General features: G+C 43.1%; 1 protein-coding gene across 8 annotated transcripts in view; it reads left to right on the top strand.

Annotated features, from left to right (window-relative positions):
- Positions 1–15,311, top strand: part of nrxn2b (neurexin 2b) — a 460,093-nt gene that overhangs the window by 172,019 nt on the left and 272,763 nt on the right. For all 8 annotated transcript variants that reach the window (XM_057026456.1, XM_057026464.1, XM_057026463.1 and 5 more), the window contains one exon: positions 5,590–5,891. In XM_057026456.1, coding sequence (XP_056882436.1) covers positions 5,590–5,891 — 302 coding nt within the window. The remainder of the gene's footprint in view (positions 1–5,589; positions 5,892–15,311) is intronic.

The following is a 15,311-nucleotide window of genomic DNA, read 5'->3' on the forward strand; positions in this document are numbered from 1 at the left end:
TTGTAGTATATTGGCATATATTTGATGTACCCTGCCCCATAAAGGGAGTGGTCTTAAAAGATAGACAGATAGATAGATAGATAGATAGATAGATAGATAGATAGATAGATAGATAGATAGACAGACAGACAGACAGACAGACAGACAGACAGACAGACAGACAGACAGACAGACAGACAGACAGACAGACAGACAGATAGATAGATAGATAGATAGATAGATGTGTCTGTTCCTCTCAAATTGTTTGCCTTCCCAATTCCCTAATCTCCCCTTCTCCTCCACCTAGCTGGCCATCCGCAGGAGGGTCCACCCATACTGTTCAGGCCTGGTCCTGCTCAAGGTTTATTCCTACTAAAAGGGAGTTTGACTAGAAACTAATAATATAGCATCTTTGAGCCTATGTGCCATAAAAACTAATGTAATTTCTTCCATATCAGTAGGGAGCAGCAGGTAGCTAATCGCCTTAATGATTTGAGAGAAGATACATGACACTGGGCCAGTGATGCAGGTGACAGGTAACCATGGCAAAAATGAAAAGGAAAGATCCAAACTCTGAACTGGGCCCTGGATGAAAAGTTGAACCTATTATGAGGAGTAGTCAAAGGAGGACAAAGACAGTTAACTTGAGGCAACGCAGTTAAAGGCATTTTTCATTCTAATTTACTTTCACCAGGGATACTACGACACCCACTGTTGTTCTTGGAGTGTGACGAAAAGTTATATACCCGTGCCATGGTGCAAAGCCCTCTCCAAACGAAACACCCGCCGCTTCAAAAGAAGCAGGCGGACTATTTTGTTCGCCTGTGTGAACACACGGACAAGTGCAAGTCATGCTTTTCAAGCCTAACTGCTAAAACCAGAAAGACTGAGAGTCTGCCTTCAGTTCTTGCCCGGATACCAGTCCTGTCTTCATCCAAACAGGGCCACATTTCACACTGAGTGAGTTGAAATAAAATGAGGAACTGCTTTGTTATTATCAGCCTAGAGTGTCCTTTTATTATATTTGTGATTGTTGGTGTGCCGTTACTCAAAAAACCCTGGCGTAATCTGTGGAGCTGGGAGGGTGATTATAAAAGATTGCAATCGACAGTGTGCCTCATTATATCTGCTCAGTCATGAAGCAATTTTTGGACAAATTTTTCTTTCTAGATTCCTGGATTGACACATTTGACCCCGAAACAACCAGGGACTATAGGCTTGGTCTGCTGAAGGCGGCGGGATGAAATAACACAGGGACCCAGCTTTTAATTAATAACACCAAAGACACTATTACGGGTGGCTAAATCTCAAATGAGTCATTTCTGAAACATAGTCAGGGCCTTCTGTGAGGTTAATTGAGACCTTGACAGCACTTAAGCCTCCGCTGCTAGTTTCTGTGTCTTGATTTTCTCGTGGCCACAACACTTGGCTCCTGGGCCCGGTAAAGATATTTGATCCGATGGGAAGTGTGTTCTCCGAGTATCTTTGTAATCAAAAGGCTGCTGCCCTGAGAGCGAGAGAAGTGGAAGGGGGAGGGAGGGCAAGGGCTAGTAAAGACGTGGCAAGGGGACGACCACATCAGTGGAGCTCAAGTGCTCTTGGGGAGGAAAATGAAGGAGTGGTGAGGGAAATACATATCCAGCTGTAAACAATGGATATGAAGGTGTCATTGTTACATTTCACATATATGTGTTTATTTTTCTTTTAATTTGCATATTTATCTTTTTTAATGTATAAGCAACTGTCAGCCATTCTGATGCTCTGCAACTCACCCGCGGCCATAATCGGGGTGCAGTTGCTGCGAGTCCTCAATCAAGCAGATTGAAAGCACTGAGCAACCATTTGATTTAGGCTCAAACCCATCCAGAACAAGTTTTGTTCCCAGAAGAATACAGTTTAGGGAAGCTTCTGTCGTCATCCTATCGGTTGTCTTCCTTTGTCAACTTTTTCTGCACGAAGACAGACAGAAGTGGAGTTTTGTTTTTATTTTGTTTTTCAGAGCGCGCATTCTCCATCTCTCTCTCAGCTCACGCAAGCAATCACAATCCGTTTGGTGCTTACTGCTAACAACCCTTCGGGAGCGAGTCCAGCTTTAATATGTAATTGAAAATGGCCGCCGCGGTCCATTTGGTACACATTTGTTCTTCTTCTATCAGCAATACGAGTGTCGCCGAGAGGCTGATGTTGAGGGATTTGATTTTTTTCTTCCCCTCTGTGTCATTTCCTACATCAATATCTTCCCGTCCTTTGATGCCCATTCTCGATGACAATTCACACTTCAGTGGAGATTGCTCTAAATTTCGATTTCAGCCTAAATGTGCTTTTAAGTAGCTGCCTCTGTCTGGACGTCACTCGTCTCTGATTTCCCTCCACCCGTCGGTTCACTGGGACAAAATGTTTTCCTTCATGCAGATGCATGCACCTTCACTGGCTGTTTGTCTCAAAATGAGACTCATCAGCTTTGTTAAAACCACTAAAAACCCTAAAAAAGACAACTAGCATGCCTGTCATCACTTTTCTCTTTTACTTCCACCAGTCTGAGTTAAAAAATCTAAACCTCATGCAGGCTGCAACTTGCTGAATTGGAGGTCGTCATTTCTCATTCCAGAGCAAAGCGCTACAAAACAGATGCTATCATCTGCCGCCACTATTCTTGCCACCTGAAATTGCACCTATGAAAAGCCCACCCGCTCATGAGATTCACCCTTCAATCTATCTACCATCTGATCACCTCCTCCGGCCAGACCTTGCCCGATCTCCCTGAGGGGATGCTTGAGGTCTTGAAGCAATTTTTCTTTTAATGGAACTTCAGAGTAAACCAGATTTGATGATCCTCCCATGCAAGTAGGGCTGGCAGTTTAAATCTGACCCCTCTGTTTCCGTGTCCAGGCCCAAAACCTCATTACAGGGGATTGATCTCTTCATTCTTTCCTTGTGGTCGGGGGTAAATGAAGAAATGATAAGAGTGCCATTTTAGATGACACTTTTTATTGAAGAATCGGTTGATTTGTGTGATCCAATAAGTCAAGGCCAGACGTGATAGTTTGGTGATATTCCTATTAATACTGGGGCTTTGGATGAGTGTAAAATAATTTTAATATTTATTCATTCACTTAACTTGATGATTGAAATAATAATGTTGGTAATGGTGGCGTCCATAGGCTTTTATTTATATGTCATGTTACAATGAGTAAGTGTGTAATTACACACACAATTATTATTATTATTATTATTGTTACTGGTACAGAAGTCAGTGGGTGATAACAAAGAACATTTGGTAAAATTCCCAAAATGAGAGACTTTGATTTCCCATAAAGCCGGCGCCAACAGACACCTGCCAACGAAGTGCGACATCTGTTAAAAACCGTGGCTCGACCCAGCTCCGTGTGACAGGAACAGGCGCGCAAACATGAGTCATGTTTCCAGGTAAAGCTTCCAGGTGCTTCTATTTAGTGCCACCTGGCTCCATTATTGCTCAGTCCTCTCCTGCTGCTGCTGTTTGACATGTGCCCGCTGTATAAATGTTGGGATTGTGTAGGTGAGCAAAGCTCGCAAAGGTTTTGGGTTTTTTTTCTATTGTTTTCTTTGTTTTTTAAATTCTCCCTATTATCTGCTTTCTCTGGTGTTCATGCTTGTCCTGTTATTTTCTGTGCTGTTTCCCCTAGTTAAATTCTGATTTTGCTTCTTCCTGATGGAAGTAATTTGATTTAATATATTTGGAACCCGGTGGTCACCGTCTCAACATTGTGTTTCCTTTACCAAATGAGACTGGAGCCTCAGCTCCTGCATAATTTAAACAATATATAATTGTGTAAAAGCAAGTAAACATTTGTATTAAACTCAAATCTGAAATCACTCCCTATTTCCTATATCAGGAGTGTCGACAGGGGCGGTAATCCAGCCCAGGATTCTGTCCTACCAGGTCAGCAATGCTATCACTTGGTATCCTACCTGATCTGTGAAAGAATTTTCTACCTAGTAGGACAGAAATCCTGGATGGATTGCAGCCCTTGAGGACTGGATCTCAAGACCCCTTCTGAATATAGTGCACTAACCTGAAAGTATGCCATTTTGTAGGGCAGTGCAAATGTAGAGTGAGGATCTCTCTCTTAAGTGCACACATTGTATTACACAATGCATTACACAATGCAAAAGTAGTGTATAACTGATTAATAATTAACTGTACTACAGTTGTATGTCAACAATTGACTACTGAGTGTACTGTATTTATTAATTAGAGAACAAATGACTCAGCTAAGAACACAGAAGGCAGAACTGAAGGTGGCAAAAATGAACATATTTAGGTTCTCTTCTGTACTAATGGATGGTTAGGATGCTGAATGTATCAAGATGTTGGTAGAAGGATGCTAATTCATAAAAAGGAGACCCAAAGGAAGACCTCTGACTAGATCTATGGTCAGAGTTATAGAGAACAGGAAGTTAAGGTTAGAAAGAGAGGGTTGATTTGCTGGCCCTTAAAGGAAAAAAGGGGCAAAAGAAAGGCAAGACTTTAATATTGTTATATTATTTCATGCCAGATGTCTTGAATAGAAACAAGTCCTTCGATTAGACACCAACATGCTTTAACTTCTGCAGCTCTGGAATGAAAACCCACCACTATTGGTTCTGTTCCAATGTTTGAAGTGTTTGACCTATAAAATCTTAATGACAGAACTGATTCACAGTCACATTTGCAGTAGTTTTGTGCCAGCTGTGTCAAAATAGTTGACACTTTCATTTTTATGAGGTTTTTTTTATCCTTGCAGAATTCCTCATCATGTTAAATGAAAATTGTATTTCCGAGAGTGTCTGAATTGGTAAATAGTCACATTGTTATTCTGTCTATATAATGTGATATTCTTATGGAGGAAAAGTGAAAACCTGCTTTCAACCACTTTGGTCTTAAAGAGCAAAATTAATGCTTGACGGAGATTTAAACCTTTTCCTTTGCGGTTGTGTTTTGTTTAATCATTTCAGTCAGCCTGAAATTTTAGATGCAATGGCTCTTTGATCTTAAATGATAATATTCAGCATTTTAAGTGGCTTTGGCTATTTGACTGGAGTGAACAATTGTCGTGCAACAACAACGGCTCCGACCACAGCCCCCTATAAACTAAACTACTGCAACTTCCAGAGCAACTGAAACATCCTTATTCTTCTATCCTTATAAATTTCCCAAAAATCTATAATATTTTGTACAACCTCTGTTGCCTCTGGTTGCTAGCAAACTCCACAAGTCAGAAATCAATCAGAGAATGACTAGAATAAATGTTTCTGTTTGGGAAGGCAAGGAAATGACTACAATTTGGCATCTCAATCAAAAACTAATATTAGTTTACCGAAAAAAACAAAACCAAATGTCATTTTGAAAATCCATGGAAAGCCACAATATTTTAGACTCAGGACACAAAGAAGATTTTGGTAATTAACGATACACTTAATTTAGGGCAGCTATAGCAAACACGTCACAGTATCTGGTAGTCTAATTAATTTGCGAAGCAATGTGTATTGTAAATAATTTCTCTGTTTGCATTCCAGTAGACCTTAAAACTAAAGAAAGGAGGTGAAAAGACATCTTACCCTTTCATGGTTTTCTCCTTCTTTACCCAGACAAAGAAGAGTCAGTGGCCACCTTCAAGGGCAACGAGTTCTTCTGCTACGACCTTTCGCTGACGCCGATCCAGAGCAGCACCGACGAGATCACGCTCTCCTTCCGCACGCTGCAGCGCAACGGCCTCATGCTACACACCGGCAAGTCGGCTGACTACGTCAACCTCTCGTTGAAGAGCGGCGCGGTGTGGTTGGTCATCAATCTGGGGTCAGGCGCTTTCGAGGCCTTGGTTGAGCCCGTCAACGGCAAGTTCAACGACAACGCTTGGCATAACGTGCGCGTCACTCGCAACCTGCGGCAGGTAAATAGTGCTTGTGTAATCCAGGGCTACCAGAGTTGCTCTGGTGCCCCTGTCTTCCAGCTGCTCTTCTGCTTTATTTGATTTCTAACGACACTAAGTTAAAGAATCATAATTCACCTTTTTATGCCTCCCGTCCCCTGTTGCTTGCCCACAAACCTGTTGTCTTTTTAGGTCAGAGTTGCTCGGCTGATGTTGCTTTTGTTTTATTTTTGTTGTATTGTCATTATTCTTGCTAACATTCTGTTCTGAAGGGCATCAAAGAATACTTCTAAAGGATTCAACTTCATTTGTATAGCATCTGTCACGATCGAGATTCTCCCTAAGTGCTTTACAAAAAGACAGAGCCTTACCCACAAACAACAGCAGAAAGAAACAATCCCCTTTCAAATGGAGGAATGCTCAAGCAGGACCAGCCGGCAGAGTAACAGAGGAGGAGAAAATTTCCATTTCTTTTGGAAAATCCAAATGCATTCGAGACTAAATAAGTGTCTTATTGTGTTTAACTGCCAACTACTGTTTGTTGCTTTAACATAATTGCATTCATATGCAAATACTCTAAATACTGGCCTTGCAGCCAGCATTGGAATTTCGATGGCAGTTACAGATAGCAGTACAAAGATACAATCAATTTCTCTTACACATGCTGTGCTTACCGCCTGAATTTTTTCAGGCAATTGTAATTTGGATAAATTGCCCGTGAGACCTAGTAATGGCCAACGTGAATGGACTGAATACCTAAAAAGCCTGAAAAAGACTGTACATCAGCACTAGTCCTTTTTGTCTGCCTCTGTTATCACTCCCAGAAAGGTAGCAAAGAGGAAAAAGAAGCATCAAATGATACCAAAGTTTACTAAAGTGCTGACTGTGCAATCTCTAGTTTAACCAAGTTATTACATATTTCTGCTTTTTTAGGCTGTTTCCACACTGAATGTTGGAGGTCTGTGTGCAGCTGAGCGTAGCGGAGGGGTTGATTTAGCACCGCCACGCCTTTTCACTCAAGTTGAGCATTTTTAGTGGGTGCAGCGCCTTGTGTCACACTCGCGTTCAATGGGAGAGAAGCCGAGATCTTCAGAAAAAGAGGGGTAAAAGTGCAGGTAGTTGTATAATATGAAGAATGAAAAAGTTTATTTTAGCCGTGTTGGGATTTTGCGAGCTGTGGGACATAAGCAGGAGCCATACTGGTGTTTATGGAGAAATCTCAGCGTTAGAGAGAAATCTCCAACACATTAAGAACATTCTAAATCACCTTAAAAGTCTTCTCAAAAGGTTGCAAAAATTTCCTCCCAAAAACATTAGCTAAAAGAAAATATAGCATGCTCATGCGTCATATACTTTGACAATACTTTGGCGATATGAAGCATACTCAATTGGTCGCAGCTCAACAGCTCAATGGAGACATAGAGAAAGTTTTGTTGATGTCATATATATGTAATGTAGAGTTAATGGTGCTTTCACACACAATGTCCCTGGACTTGGTTTCCATTCCAGTGGGAATGTAAGAAATACCTTTTTTTGGTTTGGGTTAATTTCACACTGCTTCACAAGCGGAACAAACCACTCAGAAAATGTAACACAGTTATAAACAGCCCATCGAGGACCGTATTGCCCCAAATTAGCACAGACTGGGAAGGAAAAAAAGCATGAGGAAAAGGAAACAACAGCTTGCTCAACCACACATTTACTTGTGTCGTTTTTTGTGCTTCTCTCCCCCCATCTCTGCCATCTCTGCCTCTATTGCTGACTGCTGACCTCTGACTCCAGTGATCCGCTTAGCTCTACCTTTAATTGCTCAGTGTAATTAACGTATTTGCATATATGATATATGCCTATTCTGTCTTTTATCGGTCCTCTCTGCCGTCTCCTCCTCTTCTTCAGATTCACGCTCTTGCTCCATCGTGTCCCTTCAGCTCTTTGGTTCACTACCGCTCCCTGTGTTGCTGGATCGGCCATTTGCATTCACATTGTAAGCGAACAACGCAAGGATTCAGATGCAAGCCACCAATGTTTTCAGGCCAGCGAGAGTTCTCGTTTGGTCCGAATGAGCTTTCAAACGTGCCTTAACAATGCAAACTATCTGAAGAAACCAAATCTGGTCCAGTTAAACCGGACCAAACACCTCCCGTGTGAACATGCAGACAAATAGTCACACTCAAAACAAACAAGGACAAGAATCCATTTCACTCCTAATGAGTGTTTGGGAAGCCAGTATTTTTAATCACCTGTCACACTGGCAGCACACTGTCAACATGCAATGATCAGGAAGGAGATAAACAATATCCATATACCGGTACTGTATATAAACACACTCTAGATGTTAGAACCTCTTGTCTAACCCTTCCCAATTTTCAAAGTTTCTGCTTATCACCAGGCTAGTCAGGTGACCTCTAATACCTCCTCTAATGGGTTCAATCCCCAGAAGATCATTATAATTGACAAGCTGTCTAACGCCAACCTTGAGTTGGCTGCCTGCACGATTGTTCCGTGATGAACTGGCACTTTCGTGTTTTGCACGGTGCTCTGGTAAGACACGTTTACATTTTCAGAAACACCACCCATGTTTGCGTGAGAGCGGTTGCAGCTTGTGTGTTGCGGACCGTTCACTAGAGCTGTTCTTCAAACAAAAGCCTTCATGGTCTGAAATGTAGACTGAAGTACGCATAAGGTTTGTCATCATGTGATCAAGCAACCTCAGTCACACCCCATCTTTTCCTGTCCGTCGTTGGTTATTAATAACTCTGGTAACAAGTATATCTGTTTTTTTTAAATGTAAAAGCTTTGACGCTGTCACACAGCAAGCCATACCTTTGATATTTTGTCTATAAATTTACCGTCTTTCTTCACAAAACCCATCCAGAGAGTCTGCTTTCTGTGGGATAACGCTGATTAAATCAACTAAGAATTAAGTGGAAAAGGATGAAAACCGATTTAGGGGTGGTAATATGTTTTTAGTAAAAGACAGAGCAAAGACGGGATGAGCGATAGCGAGGCGCCATAACGACCACAGATTCAGCGCTCTCCCTAGTGGCCACTGATGGTACTGCATTATGAATAAAGGGCTTTCGTGTCTGTCTAAAGACATTAGATACTCCCTCTGCTTTGTTGTTAAAAGGCAGGTTGAAGAAATGTCCTCATGACCTTGTGAGTTCATTCTAGCAAATGTGCACATACTTGAGGCTGTTTGAACTACACTGGGTGCACATATTATTAAAAATAAGCACTAAGGGTGGCTTCTTATAGCCTGTGTGACTTCTGTGTGATGTTTTCTCTTCCTCAAGAAGCACACATGTGTCTACGTTTACCTACGAGAGACCGTACAAGGATAAAGGATGTCAATGGATGATATATGTGGTATATTGTGGGGGGGGGGGGGGGGGGGGGAGAAATAATGCAATCTAATAATAACTGTACTCAGCATATATCAAGACCCTTTTCTCGGTGAGTGCATAGGTAAATCAGCATTGATTTCCTGATCTTTTGAGGTCCCGTAGGGATTTCCTCAGTTGGCCCGCAGATGTAAAAACTAATCTGCGTGCTGGCGCGGTCATAAATAACTTTTGAATCTCTGACAAATAGAACTTTTGGCTGTAATCGTACCTAAACCAGACAGCAAAATCAGTGGCGCCGCACGTTATTGCGCTCCAACCCATTACCGCTATTACAGGAAGTCAAAGTCAATCGGTGCATTTCAGAGAAGCATTAGAGTAAGTGCAGAACAGGTAGATTCCCCAGTTCTATATTCCACTTTATTAACGCTATATGCTTCTGAGCACAAATATTTGTGTGTCTTGATATCATTATGGGAATGGCTAGATATAAACTTGAAATCTAGCAAAAATTAGATTTAATTACACATTCAAACATTTGAAATGATGGTGCTTAATATGAGAGAATAATATGTTTTATACAGTCATTGTTAAATCTCCAGAGCGTTCCAGTTTTGAAGGATGACTCTGACACGCACTAGTGATTCTTACACACTCCTGACTCACGTCTCTACTTGCAGGGATGAATCCAGCACTGATGTCATGTGAAACTGTGCCTGGAAGAGTGGGTGCACACCTGTGTGCTGGTCACAAGCGCAATGGGCAAACTGTGCCCTAGATCTTCCCGTAACACAGTTTGCTTTCGAAGACTGTCCCCTTAAGTGTAAGAAAGATGAAGCAAGAAATATATTTGTGAAGGAAACAATTGCTACTAGCTTCAATTTGAGTCAGCCCCTATAAACTTAAGTTATGTTAGCTGAACAAAGGTAGCATTATCTTCTGAAGTAAACCAGCCACAATGGCTTACAGGCTAATTGTAGGAAGCACTATCGTCCAATGTGAGATCAAGAATGTTAATATGCTACAACTTAAACTTAAAATGCACCATTGTAACACTCTGTGTTAATAGTAATCACAACAATGATGACATGCAACGTGATGTATGTACTTCATTGTTCAGACATTTGATTCAAGTTTGATTTCAGATCTCAAAACTCAAAAGCTCTCTGCTATTGCACACAGACCAGGCAGGCGAGAATGGGATGAGATGTTCTGGACTAGCGCTCTATGCTAACGCTCTGCGCTAGAACTCTGCGCTTTGTGCAACAGAGTTCTGTGTTAGAGCTCTGCCCTAGAGCTCTGCACTAAAGCTCTGCCCTAGAGCTCTGCCCTAGAGCTCTGCACTAAAGCTCTGCCCTAGAGCTCTGCCCTAGAGCTCTGCACTAAAGCTCTGCCCTAGAGCTCTGCCCTAGAGCTCTGCACTAAAGCTCTGCCCTAGAGCTCTGCACTAAAGCTCTGCACTAAAGCTCTGCCCTAGAGCTCTGCCCTAGAGCTCTGCCCTAGAGCTCTGCCCTAAAGCTCTGCCCTAGAGCTCTGCCTAGAGCTCTGCACTAAAGCTCTGCACTAAAGCTCTGCACTAAAGCTCTGCCCTAGAGCTCTGCACTAAAGCTCTGCCCTAGAGCTCTGCCCTAGAGCTCTGCACTAAAGCTCTGCCCTAGAGCTCTGCCCTAGAGCTCTGCACTAAAGCTCTGCCCTAGAGCTCTGCCCTAGAGCTCTGCACTAAAGCTCTGAACTAAAGCTCTGCCCTAGAGCTCTGCACTAGAGCTCTGCCCTAGAGCTCTGCCCTAGAGCTCTGCACTAAAGCTCTGCCCTAGAGCTCTGCCCTAGAGCTCTGCACTACAGCTCTGCACTACAGCTCTGCACTAAAGCTCTGCACTACAGCTCTGCACAAGAGCAATGTGCTACTCGAGTTCTCTGCTAGAGCTATACACTACATCATGAACCAAGACATATCAAACAGCATAAAGATGTAAACAGAGGACCTTTGATGGAAGAACATAGAGTTCATTACTTGGCAGATAAACAAGTCAGTTTACCTCTGACCAGCTACATTGGTAGCTCGCTGCTACCTGTTGTTTTGGCCGGTGAAGTTGTAGGACAACCAGAATTGGCCCAATGCTAAATAACAATCTATCATTGGTGATGCAACATGATGAACAATAAATCGAATGCACTCTGGTCGAGACATCATGAATGCACTGGGCAAACGTCCCCTTAAGAGCCAATACAACAGTAACAATGACCCACCATCATATCAGCTGTTCTGTGAGCATAACAGGCCCTTTTCTCCCAAAGGACAGCGCTAGCAGCGAAAGGAAATACGCGACACACTCGTGGGAAGAATTAAGTGTGTCTGTTTTTTTCTTTCTTTTGTTCACAGCACAGAGAGAAAGAGAGAGGGAATGAGTGTATGTACAACAGAGGGTGGTAAATGAAGTGAAGCGCTGCAGTCTCTGACTAAAGGAATATCTGAGCATGGCTAGAGCACTGGGAAAGCGTTTGTTCTCTGCTTCAGTAAAGAACAAGACGAGCAGGATTACTTTTTTTTTTTAAGTCCCCCACTGCAGCTTTACAAGCGAAAGGTTCCATATCTGCAGCACGGTGGTTAGCACTGTTGCCTCACAGCAAGAAGGCCCCGGGTTCATCCCCGGTTGGGATTGAGGCTGGGGACTTTCTGTGTGGAGTTTGCATGTTCTCCCTGTGCCTGCGTGGGTTCTCTCCGGGTACTCCGGATTCCTCCCATAGTCCAAAGACATGCATGATTGGGGATTAGGCTAACTCTCAAATTGCCCGTAGGTGTGAGTGTGAGAGAGAATGGTTGTTTGTCTATATGTGTTAGCCCTGCGATTGACTGGCGTCCAGTCCAGGGTGTACCCTGCCTCCGCCCGTTGTGCTGGGATAGGCTCCAGTCCCCCCGCGACCCTCAGTGGAGGAACAAGCGGTAGAAAGTGAGTGAGTGAGGTTCCATATCTGTCATAGACCTTGGCAAATGGTTTTGCTAGAGTCTTTGGAGAGACCTTTAAAATTCTTTTCCCAGTCGAGTTTCTGTTTGTCCTCCACCACCAACATTCACGTATCCATGTCCCCAGAAATTGAGATGGATATCATAATTCATGGTGCAAATGGACTTTTCATACAGTCTTTTTTCTAATGGAGATTAATTTCTTGGCGTAGATCCGAGCAGGGGAGGGGGATTATATTATATGCATCAGGAACAAGTTTGGCAAAGGTCAGATAATTCTAGACCCTGAAAGAGCCATTAATATTTGTTTCTACAAATAGATTTGTGCCTTTTTATTCAACCCAGGGACTGTATATTGGATAAGTGGGAAAACTAAACATATATTTAGAATCAGAAGCAGATTTATTGCCATTGTTCATGTAATACACAGTATTACACAAACTAGGAATTTGTCTTGGTGAGACGCTGCGACATTCAACATAAAGAAGACCACACTAGAATAAGATAAATAAAATAAAAATAAGACATATATACAGTATATACATAAATAGTAAGAGGTAAGTGGTAAGAAATAGTGCAGGTCAATGCAGGATGTGATGTATTGTTCGTGAGTCCGACTGGCTGCTGTACATGGTGCTTAAGTGATCAGTCACTTGGTGTTCAGCAGCCTGATGGCAGAGGGGAAGAAGCTGTTCATGTAGCGGGAGGTTTTGGTCCGAATGGACCGTAGTCTCCTGCCTGAGGGGAGGGGGGAAAACAGTCCGTGACCAGGGTGGGAAGGGTCGGCCATGATCCGACCTGCACACCTCCGGGTCCTGGAGATATACAGGTCCTGGATGGATGGAAGCCTGCAGCCGATCACCTTCTCGGCAGCGCGCACGACGCGCTGCAGCCTCAGTCTGTCCCTGACAGTGGCACCAGCGAACCACACGGTGATGGAGGAGGTGAGGATGGATTCGATGATGGCCGTATAAAACTGCGCCAACATCCTGGGAGGCAGTTTGAGCTTCCTCAGCTGCCGTAGAAAGAACATCCTTTGCTGGGCCTTCTTGATGAGGGAGCTGATGGTTGGCTCCCACTTAAGGTCCCGGGTGATGGTGGTGCCCAGGAAGTGGAAGGAGTCCGCGATGGTGATGGGGGAGTCCATGAGGGCAAGGGGGGGCAAAGGGGCTGTGACTTTCCTGAAGTCCACAATCATCTCCACTGTCTTCTGAGCATTCAGCTGCAGGTTGTTGTGTCCGCACCAGGACACCAGTCGAGCCACCTCCCTCCTGTAGGCAGTCTCGTCTCCACTGGAGATGAGCCTGATGAGGGTGGTGTCATCCGCAAACTTGATCAGCTTGACAGACTGGTGGCTTGAGGTGCAGCAGTTAGTGTACAGGGAGAAGAGGAGGGGGGAAAGTACACAGCCCTGGGGTGATCCAGTGCTGATGGTGACGGAGTCCGAGACAGTCTTCCCCAGCCGCACATACTGCCTCCGATCCGTCAGGAAGTGGGTGATCCACCTGCAGAGGGAGTCAGGCACACTAAGCTGGGACAGCTTGTCCTGTAGCAGAGCGGGGCGGATGGTGTTGAATGCAGAGCTGAAGTCCACGAACAGGATCCTCGCGTAGGTTCCCGGGGAGTCCAGATGCTGCAGGATGGAGTGAAGGGCCAGGTTGACCGCATCGTCCACAGATCTGTTAGCTCTGTAGGCGAACTGCAGTGGATCCAGGAGGGGGGTGGTGATGGACTTGAGGTGTGGCAGGATCAGGCGCTCTAAGGACTTCATGACTACAGAGGTGAGCGCCACAGGTCTGTAGTCGTTAAGCCCGGTGATCCGTGGCTTATTTAGCTTGATTGATGATGCAATAGTCCCCTTTTCACCTTTAGGAATGTTTTTTTGGCATATTTTTAATAAATTTTCACCAGTAAAAATGTCCCCACAAAAAGGGCCTTGTCGGGGGAAGAGGAGAATTCAAATTTCCTTAAATTTCTTTAGGGGGTGGGGCTGTGAGCTTAAGAGCTCTGATTGGTGGAACACACAAGTGGCCTTGATTTTATTTTACTGTACTTTCAGTAGTTTTTCAGGGGTAATCTGAAAATTAGAATAATAAAATGGACTGTTAAAGAATCAAGTTCCAACAATAGGAGGAGAAGTTGAAATATTTCAAGAATGATGTTGAAAAATCATTAGAATTAAAGCAAGAATAAGCAAAATTATTTTTTTTAAATAGAATTTCAAAAATGCTTGGTGAAGATCTAATTTCATCTGGAGTCTAGCGCTATGTCACACACCTTCTGTCTGTGTCCATCAATGTGATTTCATGCAAATTGCCACCCCCTCCCTCCTCATAGATCCCTCGACCCTCTTTCCCTATAAAAGAATACAGCCAGCGGGCATTTTGTAGAAGCAAAATTGCGTTTAGAGTAAAAAACCTTTCACCTGAAACCAGCCAGGATCTGACATTACCTCTAAAGAAATAACATTACAGGTTACTTACTGAGTACTTCACCTGTTATACAAAATGTTGTGTTCGTGCTTTGCAGGTCTTTTTTCACAGACCAGGGGGTGTGGACAGAGGTAGAGAGGTGTGGCTCAGGCCCCCTTTTTTTTGGTCAACAGACAGCGCACAGCAGCCAACTTAGCAGAAAAATTAAAAATCACTTATGTCCTTTAAAGTCATAATACCAAAATATTTCTCTATTTTAAAAAAACATTTTCAATTGTAATATATCAAGTTAGTACGGCTATTTTTATCATGATATTCAAATGTTTTTCTTTGGGGGTTTGGCTAGGTACCAAAATTTTAATTTGTAATTTCTATTTTCACGTTTTCTTGTGACCTTTGACCCCTTTTTCCTTCAAAAACTCAAATCTGTGTAGTTTATATTTTCTTCTTTATGACTCTAACGCATTGCCTTACATTGAAGTCAAGGCTGTATTCTGATAATTTAATGAATTAAGCCAGTGTCTTCCATGTTTATTCAGTGTTTTAATGAGAAAAGTGTGTGTACAATAACTTTTAGTGTCCAGCTAAACAGGTAATATGACAACCTGACTTCCCTGATTTCCTGGCACATCAGTTTTTCCCTTTTTTTTCTCTCATCCAAATTCCTGCTAATTGGCTTACACATTCACAGCCATAAAACACA

This window comes from Takifugu flavidus, chromosome 3, assembly GCF_003711565.1.
Source record: "Takifugu flavidus isolate HTHZ2018 chromosome 3, ASM371156v2, whole genome shotgun sequence".
In the NCBI taxonomy this organism is placed as follows: Eukaryota; Metazoa; Chordata; class Actinopteri; order Tetraodontiformes; family Tetraodontidae; genus Takifugu; species Takifugu flavidus.